Source organism: Pelophylax lessonae (assembly GCF_965119305.1).
Source record: "Pelophylax lessonae genome assembly, chromosome: 7".
Taxonomy (NCBI): domain Eukaryota; kingdom Metazoa; phylum Chordata; class Amphibia; order Anura; family Ranidae; genus Pelophylax; species Pelophylax lessonae.
The window spans coordinates 112716106-112734405 of record NC_138774.1 but is presented as its reverse complement, the minus strand read 5'-3'; the positions used below and the strand labels follow the sequence as shown (position 1 = coordinate 112734405).

The following is an 18300-nucleotide window of genomic DNA, read 5'->3' as shown; positions in this document are numbered from 1 at the left end:
GGCACAGGAAGTTGTCAGCTAAAAAGTTTTGGTAGGAATACTATTGTTTTTTGCACTTAACATACAGGTATAATAAATGCTTTCAAAGATACACTATATTGTCAAACGTATTGGGACACCTGCCTTTACACGCACATGAACTTTAATCGCATTCCAGTCTTAGTCTGTAGAGTTCATTATTGAGTTGACCCACCCTTTGCAGCTATAACATCTTCAACTCTTCTGGGAAGGCTACCCACAGGGTTTAGGAGTGTGTCTATGGGAATGTTTGACCTTTCTTCCAGAAGCACGTTTGTGAGGTCAGGCATTGATGTTGGACGAGAAGACCTGGCTCCCAGTCTCTGATCTAATTCATCTCAAAGGTGTTCTATCCAGTTGAGGTAAGGACTCTGTGCAGGCCAGTAAAGTTCCTCCACCCCAAACTCACTCATCCATGTCTTTATGGACCTTGCTTTGTGCACTGAAAACACTGAAAAAGGTCGGCCAGCCAGCTCCCAATCAGCACTCTTAGTCAATGGATCAGAGTGCCAAACGGAGTGTTCTGTGTGGAATTTTGAAGCTCTTCCATAATTAAAGTTTGTATTTACCAAAAAGGTCCCTGGGAGCTCTGGTTAGTGCGTTTAATATCTGCACGTGGTGGAGCACTTACATTTTTTAAGAAAAGCACGCATATTGCACAAGCATGGTTTATGGTCACAGAAATTGTCACAAAATGTTTTTAGTGAACTGTCACAATAAACAGTGGACTTTTTTTTTATTTACGGTTTTTGGGGTTTCCACCTTTTTTTTTTGATCAATTAATTATTTTTTCATTCACATCAGCATTTCACTTATATACATATTGTTTTTGTTAGTGATCTTATCACTGAGGCCCACACTTGTATAAAGTACTCAAAACCCATACTTGAGTAAAAGTACAAGTGCTCGATCAAAAAGTGACTTGAGTAGAAGTGGAAGTGCTCAATCAAAAAGTGACTTGAGTAGAAGTACTAAAGTATTCAACATTTTTTGTACTTAAGTATTGCAAGTAGTTTTTTTTTTTAATTTTGCTACTCAAGTACTGAAAGTAAAAGTACCAGTACTGTGTTATGTAGTTATTAAAGAAAGAAGTCAAAAGTTTGAACATCATATTGTTTTTTATTATTTCAAATACAGCTTTTATTTATACATACAGTAGCATTTATTTTCGTATGCGCTGATAATACACATGTTTTGAACTTCATGAAACCTGCCATCTACTGTTCTGGCAGTGGTAATTTTTATAATTGTAACGAGTAACTATGCAGCACAAAAAAAAAATATCGGAGTAGAAGTATTGAAATCATGGAAAAAATGTAGTGAAGTAAAAGTGGAAGTAGGAGAAAAAAATTCTACTCTAGGAAAGTACAGATACCGCCTTTCGGTACTTAAGTACAGTAGTGAAGTAGTTCTACTTAGTTACTATACATCACTGCTGAGGCCACAAGTGATGGATTCCTATGCTTGATATCACTTATTTTTAGAATAACATTTTTGTGATTTTTTTTCAGCACATTTTATTAGGTTGTTGCTGCATAGGATATATTATATGTATATATATAAATATATATATATATTTTTTGCATCTGCTACTCACGTGGTCATTTTAGCAGGGGTGCATATATAACAGCGCCTTAATTTCGTTACTACAGTTATCCTCTCACTTCATGATTGTATTAATAAACTATTTCACTTGATGGATTTTCCTTGCAACAATGCAAATGACTGGAATGTCTTTCAAAGCACACAATCCATTAAGAAGAGTTATTCTTTCTGTTCTGTGTATAGTTTTGCATTAATATTTAACTCTTGAGAGCTACCTAATGTTCACATTTAAACATTCTTGAATAGCCTTACTGTATAAACTTTAATAACATACCCCTGGCAATAAATTGCTATTTGTTTTGAGTTTCCTTTTTCTACCTAACCAAAGGACGTCCTGTGTTACTTTGTGTATTGTTTTATCATTGAACTGTTTGCCCTCTTCTCTACACTTTATTTTCTAGGCACCTAGAGAAGGCAAGTAGGTTTGACATTAGGGATGATTTACTAAAGAACACATTGTAACTCCAACCTGTGTTTACTTTGGGATTGGTCACACCAGGCTGCATTGCTTGTGCATTGGTGTGTGTTGTGTAGGGGCAGTAAGGGCTGTGCATTGCGTTGTTTCAACACATCTCATTATAATTTTTTTCTTTTTTTTTTAACTTTATTTAATTGTCACAAAATGGCACTTCATTCAAGTCTATGCTAGAGTATAGCAACATGCTATTGCGTTACAATGACATGCTGTTGCGTTGTAGGCATGCTGTATTTTTATGCACCGCCCCTTAACACTGCATTATAGTGTTAACAGGTCACATGAAAACAGTTGTTTTCTATGTGCTCTTGCACTGAGTCTGCATTGACATTTGTACATCAATGCAGCTCCATGGATATGGTGTGACCAAACCCTTAGAATACCAAGTTTGGAATATAACAAATAAAGACAATACATTCAAAACTATTTTACATATTCTCTCATTCTCTTTAACATAGAAGCCTAAAGAGAGATATTTGGCTTACATTAAAGTGGAGCTCCAGCCGTTTTTGTGTTTATTAAAGGTCAGCAGCTACAAAAAATTTAGCTGCTGATTTTTAATAAACACACACTCACCTGTCCCAGGATCCAGTGATGCGGCCGGCAGGAGCCTCGGTTCTCTCCCTCTTCTCCCCGTAGTGCCGGCATCACAAGTGTGGGCACCCGGCTGTGACAGCTTGCGGCTTCACAGCCGGGTGTGGCACTGCGCATGCGCGAGTCACGCTGCACTTCCTTAGTGGCTGGGCAATTTTCTGGGACCTGTGACGTGTCCCAGAAGATTGCAGAGAGAGAGGGGGAGAGGAGAACTTTCACTCGAGCTGCCAAGGCGGGTCAAAACTAGTGTAGCAATACTCCCTTGGGAGCTGCTTAAAGTGGATTTCCCTGGGTTACCCATAGCAATGACTTATAAATCTTTACTACTTTAGATTCTTGGCTCAGTCAATAAACAGTCCAGAGGATTTTGTTTTTGTTGTTTTTATTTTATGAGGGGATGGGAGAAGGGATGAGTGGGATACTCCAACTTAGCAAACTATGCACAATCTTGAGGACTTCTATCTATGTTGAATGCAGCAAGGCCGCTGCTTCACCCTAAATGATAGAAATCCAAAAGTGTGACCGCACACAAAGCAATCGTTGAAATCAATAAATTCCTTTATTCCTCGTAGGTGAATTCATACAGACAGTGCAAAGACAGACATGTCAGGTTGACACGTTTCACGATACAGATGATCGCTTAATCATAGCTACGAGGAATAAAGGAATTTATTGATTTCAACGATTGCTTTGTGTGCGGTCACACTTTTGAATTTCTATAATTTTGGACGACGGATCTGACCTGCACCAGGCTTAACTACCACACCTGAGTGGCTTTTCCCTCCTTCAGTTCGCTGCTTCACCCTGGCACTGAAGTGAAGTATATGAAAGGTGAACTACTTTGTACTAGGTAGATTACTCTTCAGGGTTCTACTTGGCACCCCCTTTCTCATTGACTGTGTGCGCTGACCTTCTGTCCACTGACCTCATTGGAGTGGTCCCCTTTCTGGGCAGACCCCTTGGCCAGCCCCCTGGTACTCAGGGACACTGTTTTTCCCAGAGGACCACTTTTCCTCAGCATACAGAAGGAGAGACAACCATCACCCTCCTCCTGGGACTCTGCTTCCTGCCAAAGATACCCTGCCTCATGTGCTCTCAGCTTTTAAGGTTAACTCCAGGATGCACTGCGGTGGTACCCTCCCACTCGGACTCCCACAAAAGCCTGTGCATCATTGGCCAGGTTTCCTCCACTGTCTAATAGGCTTCCCTATTGGGTGTAGTGGGGACACTCCCTCAGACCAAATGGATACACACTGAGCACAGAGAGCAGGCCTAACTAAAAGATCAGGCTCCCCTGATAAGCAGAGCAAAACACATGCTTTGTCTAGCACCTGTCTAGGAGGGTGCTACACTAGGTACCCGCCCCCCCCCCCCAAAAAAAAATGACATGCCAAATGTGGCATGTCGGGGGGTCAGAAGCACTTAAAGCTTTAATAAAACAATTTACGTTCAAATGTTTTTACAGAAATCAAATATACAGTTAACTAGTTTAAAGAGAAACTCAAGTCAAAAATAAAATATTTCCTATTAATAGTATATAAAATATCTTTATCTTTGATATTATTCATTTTCTGGCTAGCTGCTTGTGTAGCTTAGAAAGTCCGACCTAAGCCAGTCAATCAGCTTCTTCCTGTTCTTCACCGACGAAGCTATCTCCTTTTATCTGAATTTGCCAAGCTGTCTTTCACCTCCTGAAAAGGTTGTCTGTCTTTCTTATGGCCAGTACACAGAAACAGCAAATCGGACGAAAAATACCACTTTCCAAGTGATCGTACGATAATCGGATCGTTAGTACAGAGATTTCGAGAGCCGATCATGACAGTTCATCCGATATTATCCAATCGGACAAGCACAAAAATGTTTCTCATACAATACCAGATTGTACGATTTTCCTTTAATCAGTACAGTTGTCGTTCAAAAATACAATAAAAATATACTACAACACATTACATCACTTCTGAATTTTTATCCTGTTGTACAAAAATTTTCGTAACTTGATGGCCAGTACACATGATCCAAAAATCGGATGACATACGTTTTTTTTTTTTTTTGCATGCTAGGCGCATATCGAAAATGGAGAAGTTACTAAAGTTACGAAAATTCTCTTACGACAGGTATAAATTCGGAAGTGATGTAATGTGTTGTAGTATATTTGTATTGTATTTTCGGACAACAACTGTACTGATTAAACAAAAATCTTATGATCTGGTTTCGTATGAGAAATATTTTCATGCTTGTCCGATCGGCTAACATCGGATGAACTGTCAGGATCGGCTCTCGAAAGCTCTGTACTAACGATCCGATTATCATACGATCGCTTCTAAAACTGTATTTTTCATCCGATTTTCGGATTGTATGTACGGACCATTAGTAACTTCTCCATTTTCAATATGCGACTAGCATGGAAAAAGAATACTGATGATCTGTCATCTGATTTGCGGATCGTATGTACGGACCATTAGACACAGTGGTGTATTTAGGTTTTGTTCTGTCCTAGGCCTGACTAAACTCATGACCCCCTAATTTAAATATAAATATGACCCATCCCTTCCTGTCAAGTCCACACCCCTTCCTGTTTACGACCCACCCTGAAATTTTCCAGTGGGGACACTAGTTCTGAGGGCCTGGGGGGGGGGTGGCAATGGATCCCCCTAAATTGCAGAGATTTCCTCTCACTTCCTGTTTGACTATGGGGCAGGAAATGAAGGGAAATCTCCGCAATGGGACAGGGATGGCAAAAATTTAACTGGCAAGACCTATAACCCTCCCTTACTCTATCCAAAATAAAAATACAAAAAATGTCGTCTATAATTCTAGTTCACAAATTTCTGCTAAATTTATGAAGAGGACTAAGAGGATATAACCATGCCAGTGGTGCAGCAGAAAAAATATAACACAGTGATAAGGGTAGGTGGTCCAGGCATTGAGCAAAGGAAGGATCGGGGACAGGAACAAATAAATCCATCTTTTAATTTTACTTATCAGCAATTAACAGAAATAAAATTAGTATTCCTAATATGTATGTAGCACTGCCCCCATGGGAGCTGCTTAAAGTGGATTCCCCTGGGTTACCCATAGCAACAGACAACTGAACTTGTAGCTTTAAGTCCTCGGCTCAGTCAATGAACAGTTCAGGGGATTTGGTTGTTTTTTTATTTATTTGGAACTGGGATGGGAGAAGGGAATGAGTGGGATACTCCAACTAGCAACTATGCACAGTTTGAGGACATCTATTTGAGGTGGGTGCGGCAAGGCCGCTGCTTCACTTTGCCACTGAGGTGAAGGTTTTAAATGATGAACAGTACTTTAAGTTTCTCTTCAGGGTCTATCTTGGCACCCCCTTTCTGACCCACTGTGTGTGCTGGCCTTTGTCCACTGACTTTCCCTGGAGTGGCCCCCTTCCTGGGCAGACCCCTGGCAAGCTCCCTGGTACTCACTGATACTGCTTTCCACAGGAATCTCTGCCACTGCTCCACCGTCAGCTTCCACAGGATCTTGCAGCTCAGCCTCACACGTCTGGTCCACTAGGCCGACTGCCTGTGACCACTTCCTCTCTGACAGGAGGAGAGACAGCCGCCACCCTCCTCCTTGGACTCTGCTTCCCGCCTAAGACGTCCTGTCACATGTGTCCCATGCTTTTATGAACAATCCCAGGATGCATTGCAGTTGTCCCTTCCCACTGGGATTGTCACAAATGCCTGTGTGTCACTGGCTGGGTTTCCTCCACTGTCCAACAGGCTCCACTATTGGATACAGCGGGGACACACTCCCTCAGACCAAGTGAATCCCACCTGGACACATGTAACAGGCAAGACTAGAAATCCTGCTCCCTGATAAGCAGAAGAGCACACAAATGCTTTCACCTAGCACCTGACTAGGAGGGTGCTACATGTACAACTGACATAAGCAAAGGATTGCAGGATAGTCCTGCTACCTACCTGTCAGGTATAGGTGACCATGTCAGTGTCCCTTGTGTCTGCACCATCCCTAGATAAAAAGCCCTTTGGCAGCTAGGTAAGTGCCATGCAAGTTTCATCCAAATAGCGTAGCTTTCCTTTTACCCTGGGTACGCCATGCTATATAATCTACCTCCTATATTGATTACCAATAGCTGATATCTATGGTAGGTCACTTTTAATACATAGCAGCTCCTCTGCCAAAGGCAAATAAGAAGATTTTTTAATATTTACCTGCCATATGCATCATTGTAAGCTTAAAGGCCCTCAGGGGTTTCTAGTTTATACAGTATATATTAGAGTGTGATCACCCAAAGTTTTGCAGGAAAGTCTTACTACCTACCTCCTAAGTGTAGCTGACCATCTCAGTCTCCCTTTTATCTGCACCATCCCTACTACCCAGATTAGAAGCCCCTTAGCAGCTAGGTAGTTGCCCTGATATTTCCACTCAACTGGTGTGGTTTTCCCTAGGTATTTACAGCCTGCCTGGCTCCCTTCACATGTCTCCACTGCACCTCTCCCGACATGGGGGTCTCCTAACACAGTGGCGAGCTCCTCCCTCTTCACTCTACTGACCTGCTCCCATCAGCTGACTTTCTCCTTCAGACAGTTTCAGCCTCCCGACATGGCATCTGTCTCTCTGTAGCTGAGAACTCAGATCAGAGGTCCCCTGTTAAGATAGGACAGTCAAAACTAGAAGCAACGCCCCCCCCCCCCCACAGTTGCAGAACGCCAGCAGCCCACATATTGGGGCGCCAGACCGATTTGTCTCCTGGCCCAGTTCCCCCTCCCTAAAAGACTGGCGCTTCACTAAAAGTGTAGCGCAAGCCAGAGGGGACTCTTTCTGTGCTGCCCCATGCAATATGCTGCCCTAGGCCTGGGCCTTGTCGGCCTAGGCCAAGATACAGAGTTGATTAGACAGACATGCCTAGACCTGCCGGGCCCCACCCCCATCCCTCCTATCATTCACAGAACATGATCTCTTGTTTTCATAGCCTCGTTTAGGCTAGCAGCCTTTCCTGAGAGAGAGAGGGAGAGGGCAGGCTTTGGAAGTATGTTATGCTCACTCCTTATGGTTCCAGCAGCACATGTCACACACACGCTGTTTGTTAGAAACTGTAAGATAGATTATAGTGCAACATGCTGCAGATATTCTACAGTGTAGAACCGCGTGGTTGTTTCTGACTGGCATTGTGATGAGCACTGATGGCACTGTGATGCGACTTTGATCCAGAGAGTGTAAAGTTAGATCAAAGCTACAATCAAAGTCGCACTCAAAATCAAACAAATTTAGAGTGCCACTAGTGGAAACGTAGCCTAAGGCTAGAGTGCGACTTTGAGTGCAGCTTTGATCCAACTTTACACTCTCTGGATCAAATTTGCAACAAAGTAGTTCAGATACCTTTTCAAAGTCACTGATTTTCAAAGTCGCATAGATGGGAATGGGTGCCATTGAAACCAATGGACCGTGACTTGTCATGCGATTTTGTGTCAAAAGTCGCATAACAAGTCATACTAGTGGAAACGAAGCCTTAGTCTACGTTTCCACTATTGCGACCCCAAGGTCACGCGATTTAGAGTGCAACTTTGATCCAACTTTACACTATCTGGATCAAAGTTGCGTCAAAAGTTGCATCAAAGTAGTGCAGGTACCTTTTCAAAGTCACTGATTTTCAAAGTTGCATAGATTGGAACAGGTGCCATTGAAATCAATGGGTTGTGACTTGTCATGCTACTTTGTGTGTTCAAAAGTCACATGACAAGTTGCACTAGTGGAAACGTAGACTTAATGTGGTTCGCTGTACTATTCTTTAAATGTATAGTGATCATTGTAGACTGTGAGCTGAGACCCCAGAGCACTTCCAGCTACACTGACATCCCCCCCCCCCCCTCATGTCCAGCTTCCCTCTCCTATTGCAGTCTTCATTCAAAGCCCTGCGCGGCTATACTGTATATGTGCACTGCCCCTCCCCCCCATGTCCTGTGTGGATTATTTCTTCATTGTCTTATAAATTAGGATGTACAATGCATCTTTACTGATGAGAGAACACTGGGCGGGAACCTATGATCAGCTCCTCCCATTCTGTTTATCCCCACTGGCTACACAGGAACAGTGCCCCAGTGTGATGTCACCAGCTTTCAGTAACCACACCCACTTGCTTCTCTTAGACTAAGAAGGAAGAGGGATTGAAGTCATGTGACAGCACTGAATACTGCAAAATAAAGGTAGAAAAACTGGGATTTTTTCATTTTGACACAAAAGGCTGAACTCTGCTCACATTAATGATTGAAGGGGAGAATTTAGTTATTGGGCTTTACTTCCACTTTAAAGAACACACCAAAAATTTGTTCTGCAACAAGACTGGAATGTGAACACTTTGTTAATGCAGGACCACACAATAATCTCTCAGGTGTGATTTACTACAGTCAGGTACAGTAGATCCCACAGTTACCTTTTACATAGATGAAACTTTTCTCTCTTTCACATTCCATCTTCATAATCTGCCCCATTTCACGTATCCACCAGTGTGTATGTTTTTATCACTTTCAGCCATTCCACACTTCATTTATACTTCAGTACAACTAAAGAGTACTGTATGCCAGTCTAAACAAGTACCAAATCTATTAAAAAGGGAAATTCAATCCTCTCTTTAGTGGCTCCGCCTCCCTCTCTGACACCGCCATTATGGCACATGCACAGATGTGCCGAAGGGCTCTGCCTGGCATGACCAAAATTGAAATTCATGTTCAAGGTGAGGCTGAACCAGTGTTCTGTAAAGGGGTAGAATTATTGATTTATCTCTTGAATTTCCCCTATTCAATGCATCAGGGTATTGTGGTAGCTTTTTTTTGGCTGCAGCTTGGCATTGCATGCTATTGCTAATTCTGTGATCTACAAGCGCCCCCAGATCCTTTGCCGTCTCTGATTCTCCCTGGGAAGCCCCTCCTAATGAGTATTGTATTTTTGGCAGCCAGGTGCATATCTTTAGTTTTCTCAGTATTGAACCTCATCTACTATATTCAACACCACCTAGATATTTCACCAGAAGAATGTTTAAGTGCCGGTTCACACTTATGCGCTTGCGCTTGCAATGCGAATTTGCAGTGCGAGTTTACCTTATGTTTTTCAATAGTACCAGCGCGGTTGTAATGAAAATTTGATTGCGTTGATTATGTTAATTAAGCTCAGGAGGGGTGGAGCTGAGGGGAAAATCAAACCAAAAATAAGAATTCGCACATAAGAATTCGCACATATCTGAACTGATAATGTGAGTCCAGACCGATTTACATTGATGTCTATGGAGACTAAATTCGCAACGCAACGCTGTAAACTCGCACAAGACCCTTTTTATCATCGCATCACATTCGCATCTGGATCGCAACCCATAGATGTGAACGACCGTCACAAATTCAATGTATTTTGTAAATGCATGCGATTGGAGACTATTTAGAACGCATCGCATTCGCAGTACAAGCGCATAAGTGTGAACCGGCACTAAGGCATCATGAAAGGCGTCTCTCTTGCTCACCTACCCTACATGGACAGTGTGTATGTGACAGTGAGAGAGGGTCTCAGCCATGAAAGTGGGGGGTGTCATGGCGCTCTTCTAATATCCCAAGATGGTACAAGGAATGTGGGTGGATGGGAGGGGGGGGGTTATGGGGCTGCGTGGGGGGGGAACAAAGTTTGGTACTGTAGGGAAGCTATAGTCCGCGGCAGCCGGCTGAAGCGTGGAGAAGCCCTGAGAGATGCAAGAAAGGAGAGAGCGGCGCCAGCTTAGTATAGTACAAGTTTATTTAACACTGTTAAAATTGGTGACTCACTGTCCGAGGTTGGGTGAGACCGGTACACAAAGACTGTTAGGGTCATCCATCTTCCTCTTCCAGGATAGTGGTCATAGGAGAAGGTGGTGAGGTTCCAGAGGTATAGCCGAGCCGCTGTGGGGCTGCTAGTTGTCACTGGCCGCGGCAGAGCATGCACAACAGGGCTCCGGCTGCTAACTTCTGATCCCTGATGACATCACTTCCTGGCAGGAGAAAAATAGGGGTTGCACGCGTTCGGAGCATCCGTGCTCCTTCGTCAGGCGATCGGGGGGGGGGTCTCAGAGGGTCTCAGCGCTTACCTTATCCACCTCTAGTGCAAAGTCCCAGAGAGCAATTGTGTAATTGCAGAGTCTGACCATGTGGTTTTTCCTCTTTGAAATTCGTTTCTGTATATTCTACAAATCAAACTACTATTAATAATATAACTATTTATCCTTTTTCCAGTGTTTTGATTTTTAATCAAACAATGATATGTGTGAAGAGTTAATCATAAAATCATGCAGCCTAGGCCTACTGTATTATACTGAGCTCTTATTTATGACTTTGACTCTTTTTTGTTTTTTCTCTAGGACACCCATGTGGATTCTAATGATGAAAACATAGAAAGGGGCAATTGGTCCAGAAAATCGGACTATTTACTTTCTATGATTGGATATGCTGTGGGTTTGGGGAATGTGTGGAGGTTTCCCTATCTTGCATACAAGAATGGAGGAGGTAAGAACATGAACTTTGTTGGCCTTACAAAAAGGAATAAACTGTCAGTAGTCACATCAACTCTCTTATATAGTCATACACAAATATGACTGATGGGTGAATAGCGGTGATGACACAATGTGAAATATATTAATAGTCCATACAGAAATAATCCTGTTCTTTAAAATCTAAATCAATATACATTGAAGGTTACTAACTTGTATATCCCAAGTGTTTGCCTTGGTGCGCCAAAATAGTGAATATTAGAATACGTGACAATTTTTAGAATAATCAATTTGGAAAAATCTGCAGTGTGACAATAAATAATTTATATGACAATGTAAAAAAGCATTATGACATTAATGATACAGTTTGTGCGATCCTGGGACTCTGCTTCCCACCAAAGACGCTGCGTCATGTGCTCCCCTCAAACTTATACCCACTTCCAGAATGCTGTGCAGCAGAATCTGCCTTTCTGGGGTAGATACAAGCCTGGGTGAGCCATTGGCTGGGTTTCCTCCACTGCCCAATGAGAGCCCTCATTGAGCACAGAAGGGAAAATCCCCAGTCTCAATAGCCCCACCTGGGAACCACGACAGCCCAGCTGAAAATCCTAGCCCTGCTGATAAGCAGACAAGGCCCACTACACTTTGCCTAGCACCTAACTTGCAGGGTGCTACACATTAATCAGGGAATTAAGGTAGGTCCTGACTAAATGTTCAAAGTCTGATCAGTAAGCAGCTAGCTGATTGTGTATTTATTAAATGACCAGGTAATTACTGACAAGACAAGACATGTTTATTTAATCTTTTGCAATAGTGTATTACACAGAATATATATGTAGCATTATGTTCATATTAAACTCTGGGACAATTGGTACAGACTAATCAACCCAAGAACAATTGATGCAACTGCCTGTAAAAGCTATAATATCATCATTAATCCTGTTTTAATATCCTGCCTAGGATCCACTTCTAGCAAAGCTCAGATTTCACGCAGGCCTCACATTCTTCTCTCGGACGGGGATTTCATAAATCAATACTGGCAATAAGTGTGGAATTTGAAATGACTATACATTCTGTTCTCTCTGATTCCCCTTATATATTTAGCACACACTTGGTACCTTGATGTACGAGGAAGTGAGGTGCAAAAATATTCTTCACTTACCGTAGAGAAGAGATCTCTGACCTTTATTAGCACATAAACCACAGTCAAATACTTATAAGTGATGGAGTAATAAACTAAACTATATAATGAAGTAAAAAAAAGTGTATTAGCCCAGAGCAACCAATCAACATTCAATCTGAATTCACACTTTAGAGGTAATTTACTAAAGGATATGAGCAAATTCACTTTCAATAATAAATACATAAGACGTGTTTACTTAGAATATCCAATCGACTGTATATATGCAGTATGATCAGATGATTGAAGTGAATATATTTTACCCTTATTCACTCCACAAAAAGAAAATCCTCTACTTGGTAATAAATAAAATACAGCTTTTTAAGTGTATGTTTAAAAAAAAAATAGTTTTCCCTTTTTAGTGTGTGAAAAGTGTTGTGGGGGTTCAGTCAGAGGCAGGTGTGGTGGTTGGGGGGGGGGGTTCAGCCAGAGGCAGGTGTAGTGGTGGGGGGAGTTCAGTCAGAGGCAGCAGTGATGGTGGGGTTTCAGACAGAGGCAGCAGTGGTGGGGGGTTCAGATAGAGGCAGCAGTGGGGGGAGGGGGGGTTCAGACAGAGGCAGCGGTGGTGGGGGGTTCAGATAGAGGCAGATGTGGTGGTGGTGTGGGGGGGGGGGTTCAGTCAGAGGCACCAGTGGTGGTGGGTGGGTTCAGTCAGTGGCAGCAGTGGTAGTGGTGGGGGGGTTCAATCAGAGGCAGTGGGGGTGGTTGTGGTAGAGGGTTCAGTCGGAGGCAGTGGTGGTTGTGGGGGGTTCAGTCAGAGACAGTGGTGGTGGTGGGGGTTCAGACAAAAGCAGCGGTAGTGGTGGGGCACTGAGCACAGCAAAAGAGAAGCAGGGGATCGCATGCTGGCAACTCATATTTTGAGTTAAAGTATATTTAAACCTAAAAAGCACAATATAATATAGATGTGGTGGCTGAATTCATTTTTCAAGCAAGACAACACAAAACAATTGTATTATGAGAGTATCCTGCAAGTGCAACTTTTTGATAGCTAATAATGCCTTATTTAATTGAAATCTGCAGGAGCCTTCCTAATACCTTACACAATTATGCTTGCATTTGCTGGCCTTCCTCTTTTCTTCTTGGAATGTTCGATGGGACAGTTTTCCAGTCGGGGACCAATATCAGTGTGGCGTGTTGTACCACTTCTACAAGGTATACAAACATTTGTATTGAGTTTTCGTTTTTTGTACTAAGTGATAAATAAATTATTTTAGGTAAATCGTTGCATTTAGAAGGGAATCTGTTTTAATAACATTAAAATAGTGGCTAGGTTTTGATGCCAGTATATACTAAACATCATTTGCAACATATTTATGGAGGCAAAAAGCAACCTGCAAAGTTTAGTAATTTGTTTCAGCCAATCACAATACGTAATTCACGTAGCTGATTTGATTTGTATAATTTAGCCAATTGCTATGGTTGGTTAATTATTTTTTCCTATTTAATTTATCTTTTATTTTTACACAGTTTTTTTTAAAAAAATAATAATTTTGATCACTTTTATTCCTATGACAAGGAATGTAAACATCCCTTGTAATAGAAATAAGCAGGACAGGACCTCTGTAATGAGAGATCTGGGGTCAAAAAGTATAGGCAGGAGGTCTGTTATCTCACACAGCACCAGCGATGGGAGGTTAAATCCTCTATAGCAAGACTGAATGGACAACCAGGTTCAGAGATAAGGGAGTCCGGCAGCCGAGACCCCCCTTATCTCACTCTGGCACTGTGTGAGATACAGACCTCCTGCCTTATAGCTGGGAGTGTTTCACATTCTCCCGGTTAGACAGCACCCTCCTTAGACAGGAACCCGTGGCACCTGATGCTTATAATTTCTGGTCTCCCCTTGACTGGGACACATCCGACAATGTTTGCTCTTGTGTCTTCCTTCCTCCCATGTTTATGACATCTGTGAAAAATATCCGAAAAGAAGCCCCGAAGAAGCGGACTACCTACACCGCGAAACATGTTGGCATATTTTATATCTGCAGAATTTTTTGATGTCATTGTATGTATAAACATTGCAGGGATCTCTTTATCTCTGTGACCCTGCTTCTTACTAGGCCTTATATATGTCTTTGTATGTTTCAAAGAGACACATCCTATTAGGGAATTCAAAAAAGTGGGAAATCATAGGGAAAGTGGACTGGTACCAGATTGGAATAATATGCCATATTTTCCATAAAAAAATATATTTTATTGAATTCAAACATCTAAAAATTCATATAAAAACAACAATAAGCATGGCTGGCCATGGACATCGTGGATTCAAGTATACATTTGGAGAGTGGCTATTGTTGGGACTATTGGGATTGGTAGACCACCTTTGGGTGACTAAGCACTGCTGAAGTACATCATTATCAAACATAAGAGGGATATGGGATTATAAACGAGTGCCTTTATTCTACTTTTGAAGCCTTCTACTTCTTGGCACCCCCCCCCCAATCGGTGTTCAATATATCATCACTAAATATACGGGGGACATAGGACCACATATGAGGGTTTCCATCTTTATACCTCCTGTCCCTGTCTATATGGTGGCTTTTTTTGAGATCCTCATTCCAATCCTTTTGTCTGAATATATCCATTGGGATGTCTAGATGACTATCAGATTTGTATTTATAAAGTTTTCTTTAAGGCTTCCTACACTCAATATCCACACAAGACTTTTGGTCATCGGGATGAATACTCTCAAATGACTGTGATATACCTCTATATTTGCCAAGAAAAAGGTCCTGGAAGCACTTTTGTGAAACGCATCGACCTCTTGGATACCCAAATAGAGATATTCTGACATGATTTGTACTAATTGTTGTTTTTATATGAATTTTTAGATGTTTGAATTTAATAAATATATTTTGTATGGAAGATACGGCATATTATTCCAATCTGGTACCATTAAAGTCTATATATGGTCCCCTTTCTATGTTTTCCCGCTTTTTTGTCTTGTATGTTTAATAAATATACTTTTGTACCTTTTAAACAAAATCTCTGTATTGGTTTTATATACTATTTGGGAGCTACCATTTAAAGTCCCATTTTTTTGGTGGGGTAAGACCATGGACGGCGTGCTGCTCTGAGTCGGCCTGGGGCGGCGGGATGCGGTGCGGTGTGATCTTCTTCTTCCTCACGCGCGGCAGCGGCTCTCCTGTCTAGTTTTCTCCGGCGGGCGGGAACTGAAGGTGAACGGGACGCCGGGGCGGTGTACCGCCCCCAGGCGTCACGTCACCAGGTCCGATGTCCTCCTGTGATTGGTCCAGGCTGGACTCTGGACCAATCACAGCCCGAACATCGTTAAAGTGAGGTGTGTCAGGGCGCATTGCTCTGCGCCCCGACACACCCCCAGAGGAGCGCCAATCGGCGCCTCTGCCGGGCGAGGGTGGGGTCAAAAACCCCACCCCCTCATACCCAGCACACAGTCCGGCGCCCCTAGTGGGCGAAAACTTTACTTTTTTTTTTTATTTAATCTTTTTTTTCTGCTAAGTTTGGGGAGGCGGCGCCCCTGCGCCCTCTATGGGCGGGCCGCCACTGGGTAAGACCATGTTCTTTTCCCCTCCTTTTTCTTTTTTGATATACAATTGCTATGGTTACTTCAGTTTGCACATCGATATTGCTTATCAGTGTATCTAAAGATATAACTTTTTTTATATAGTGGGAAAAATTAGAACTCTTGTCAGGTTTCTGTTGCTGTTTGTGTATCCTCTTTGAAGAATTATCCTCTCTATTTGCCCTAGTGACCTTTGTCACCAGGACTGTAAGTGAAGGAAAATTCTAAATTTTGAGCTGTCATCAGAGCAGAAGGTGAGAGGAAATCTTCCAACGGGAACACTAAAGCTGGTCATACACTGCACAAATTTTGGCTGATTCCTGCTGGATTGGCTGTTATTCAAACAGTGCATGGCCCGGTCACCACTGCTCTGTTAAATGACTACCACTACTACCATTACTACTATTACCTAATCGGATTGCATTTAGTATGAAGAAATCAGCAAAGGATGGACTCCACATGTCTGCCAAGGTCAGTTTTTCCAAAGTCCTGTTAAGTGACTGTGAATTTTTATTTTTTTTGGCAAAGCCTATATTTTTATGAATAAGTCCCAGGGCCCTATCCTGTAGAATCCACCCAAATAAATACTTCAATGGTCAAAATAGAAATACAACTCACATTGTAAAAGGTTTTTTACCATGCTGTTGGAATTTTCCCTGATGCTGTTTTTGACATTCTGAAGACAATAGAAGTTATTGACAACTGGTGCTTGCTATGTAAGCTGTGTTTCTTGCTTTGGTCTTGTTTTTAATAAAGGCATGAGGAAGTTGGCAAAGAGATTGTGTCCCTGCCCTTTCGTTCTTAGGTTTAGTACAATATTTGTTACCACAGTAATCTAGCATATGACACCTTTTCACAGCCCAGAAAATGCATATTCTTTAACCCCTTCATGCCCAGAGGTCAAAGAAGCTTAGATGTGCAGACCAAATTAGGCACTGTCAGTGTTTCCAGCATTTTTAAGGACACATTTATTTGATACATTGTTTTAATCAATAATCTGCTTGTGTTCTTTATTTAAAGCTGACAGAAAAAAAATGTGAATAAAATCATTTCTAGGGTATTGTACACAGTTAGAACTACTGGATCCATGTACAATATGCACTACTGTGCAAAGGTTTTAGGTACGTGTGAAAAAATGCTGTGTATTTACAATGTTTCAGAAATAGAAGTGTTAATATTTTTTTTTAACCACTTTACCTCTGCTCACATTGCTGCTACTGCGGCAATGTGGCTCGTTATCGTCCAGCGACGTAGACCTACGTCGCTGGACTGCTCCCCTTGTGGGCGGAGCACGCGCGCCGCCGGAAGGCTCGCTCCCGCTGTATTCAGTTACAGCAGGAGTCGGGCCAGGGGAGGAGCGGCGGTGATCACCCCTGCTCTTTCCCGATCGTCGGGGATCGAGTGTGGAGATCCGCCCGCTTGTGTAAACAAAGCGGGCGGATCTCCTAAGTGACAGGCAGGGTCAGATTGCAGGGTTCAGCATAGCTGAACCTGCGATCTGTCCCTGTGTCACATAGTCCCCTCTCCCCATACACGTCAGTAAGCACCAGGCATACATTAACCCCTTGATCACCAATAAAAGTTAACCCCTTCCCTGCCAGTGTCATTTTTACAGTAACAGTGTGTATTTATAGCACTGATTACTGTAGTAATGTCACTGGTACCCCCAAAAGTGTCAAAAATGTCAGTCAAGGGTCCGATCTGTCTGCCGCAATGTTGCAGTCCCGCAAAAAAAATCGCAGATCGCCGCCAGATTGCCGCCATTACTAGTTAAAAAAAAAAACAATAAAAATGACATAAATTTCCCGTAGTTAGTAGCTGCGATAACTTTTGCGCAAACCAATCAAAATACGCTTATTGCGATTTTTTTACCAAAAATATGTAGCAGAAAACAAATTAGCAAAAAAAGTTAAAAAATTTTGATTTTTACATTTTTTTGGGGGGAATTTCATATAAAAAAATGTGAAAAATTTTGTTATTTTTTCAAAATTGTCGCTCTTTTTTTGTATATAGCGCAAAAAGTAAAAATTGCACAGGTGATCAAATACCACCAAAAGAAAGCTCTATTTGTTTGGGAAAAAAGACATAAATGTAATTTGGGTACAGCATTACACGACAGCGCAATTGTCCATTAAAGTAACGCAGTGCCGAATCGCAAAATATGGCCTGGTCAGGAATGGGGTAAAACCTTCCGGTCATAAAGCGGTTAAAAATATGCTCATTGAGAATTTTTTTGTCAAAGACATGTAGCTAAATACATTTTGGCCTAAATATATGACAAAAATTTAATATATTGGATATTTTTTAACTGTCAAAGTAGAAAAATATTGTTCATTTTTCAAAATTTTCGCATTTTTTTATTAATATCGCAAAAAATAAAAAGCGCAGAGGTGATCAAATAC

The 18300-nt window shown here is 41.9% G+C and overlaps 1 protein-coding gene across 1 annotated transcript in view; it reads left to right on the top strand.

Annotated features, from left to right (window-relative positions):
* Positions 1 to 11043: 11043 nt before the first annotated feature.
* Positions 11044 to 18300, top strand: part of LOC309560524 (uncharacterized protein) — a gene marked incomplete at its 3' end in the record, with an annotated part of 174787 nt that continues 167530 nt past the window's right edge. The window contains exons 1-2 of the mRNA XM_082264155.1: positions 11044 to 11187; positions 13375 to 13506. Coding sequence (XP_082120281.1) covers positions 11118 to 11187; positions 13375 to 13506 — 202 coding nt within the window. The 5' untranslated portion in view covers positions 11044 to 11117. The remainder of the gene's footprint in view (positions 11188 to 13374; positions 13507 to 18300) is intronic.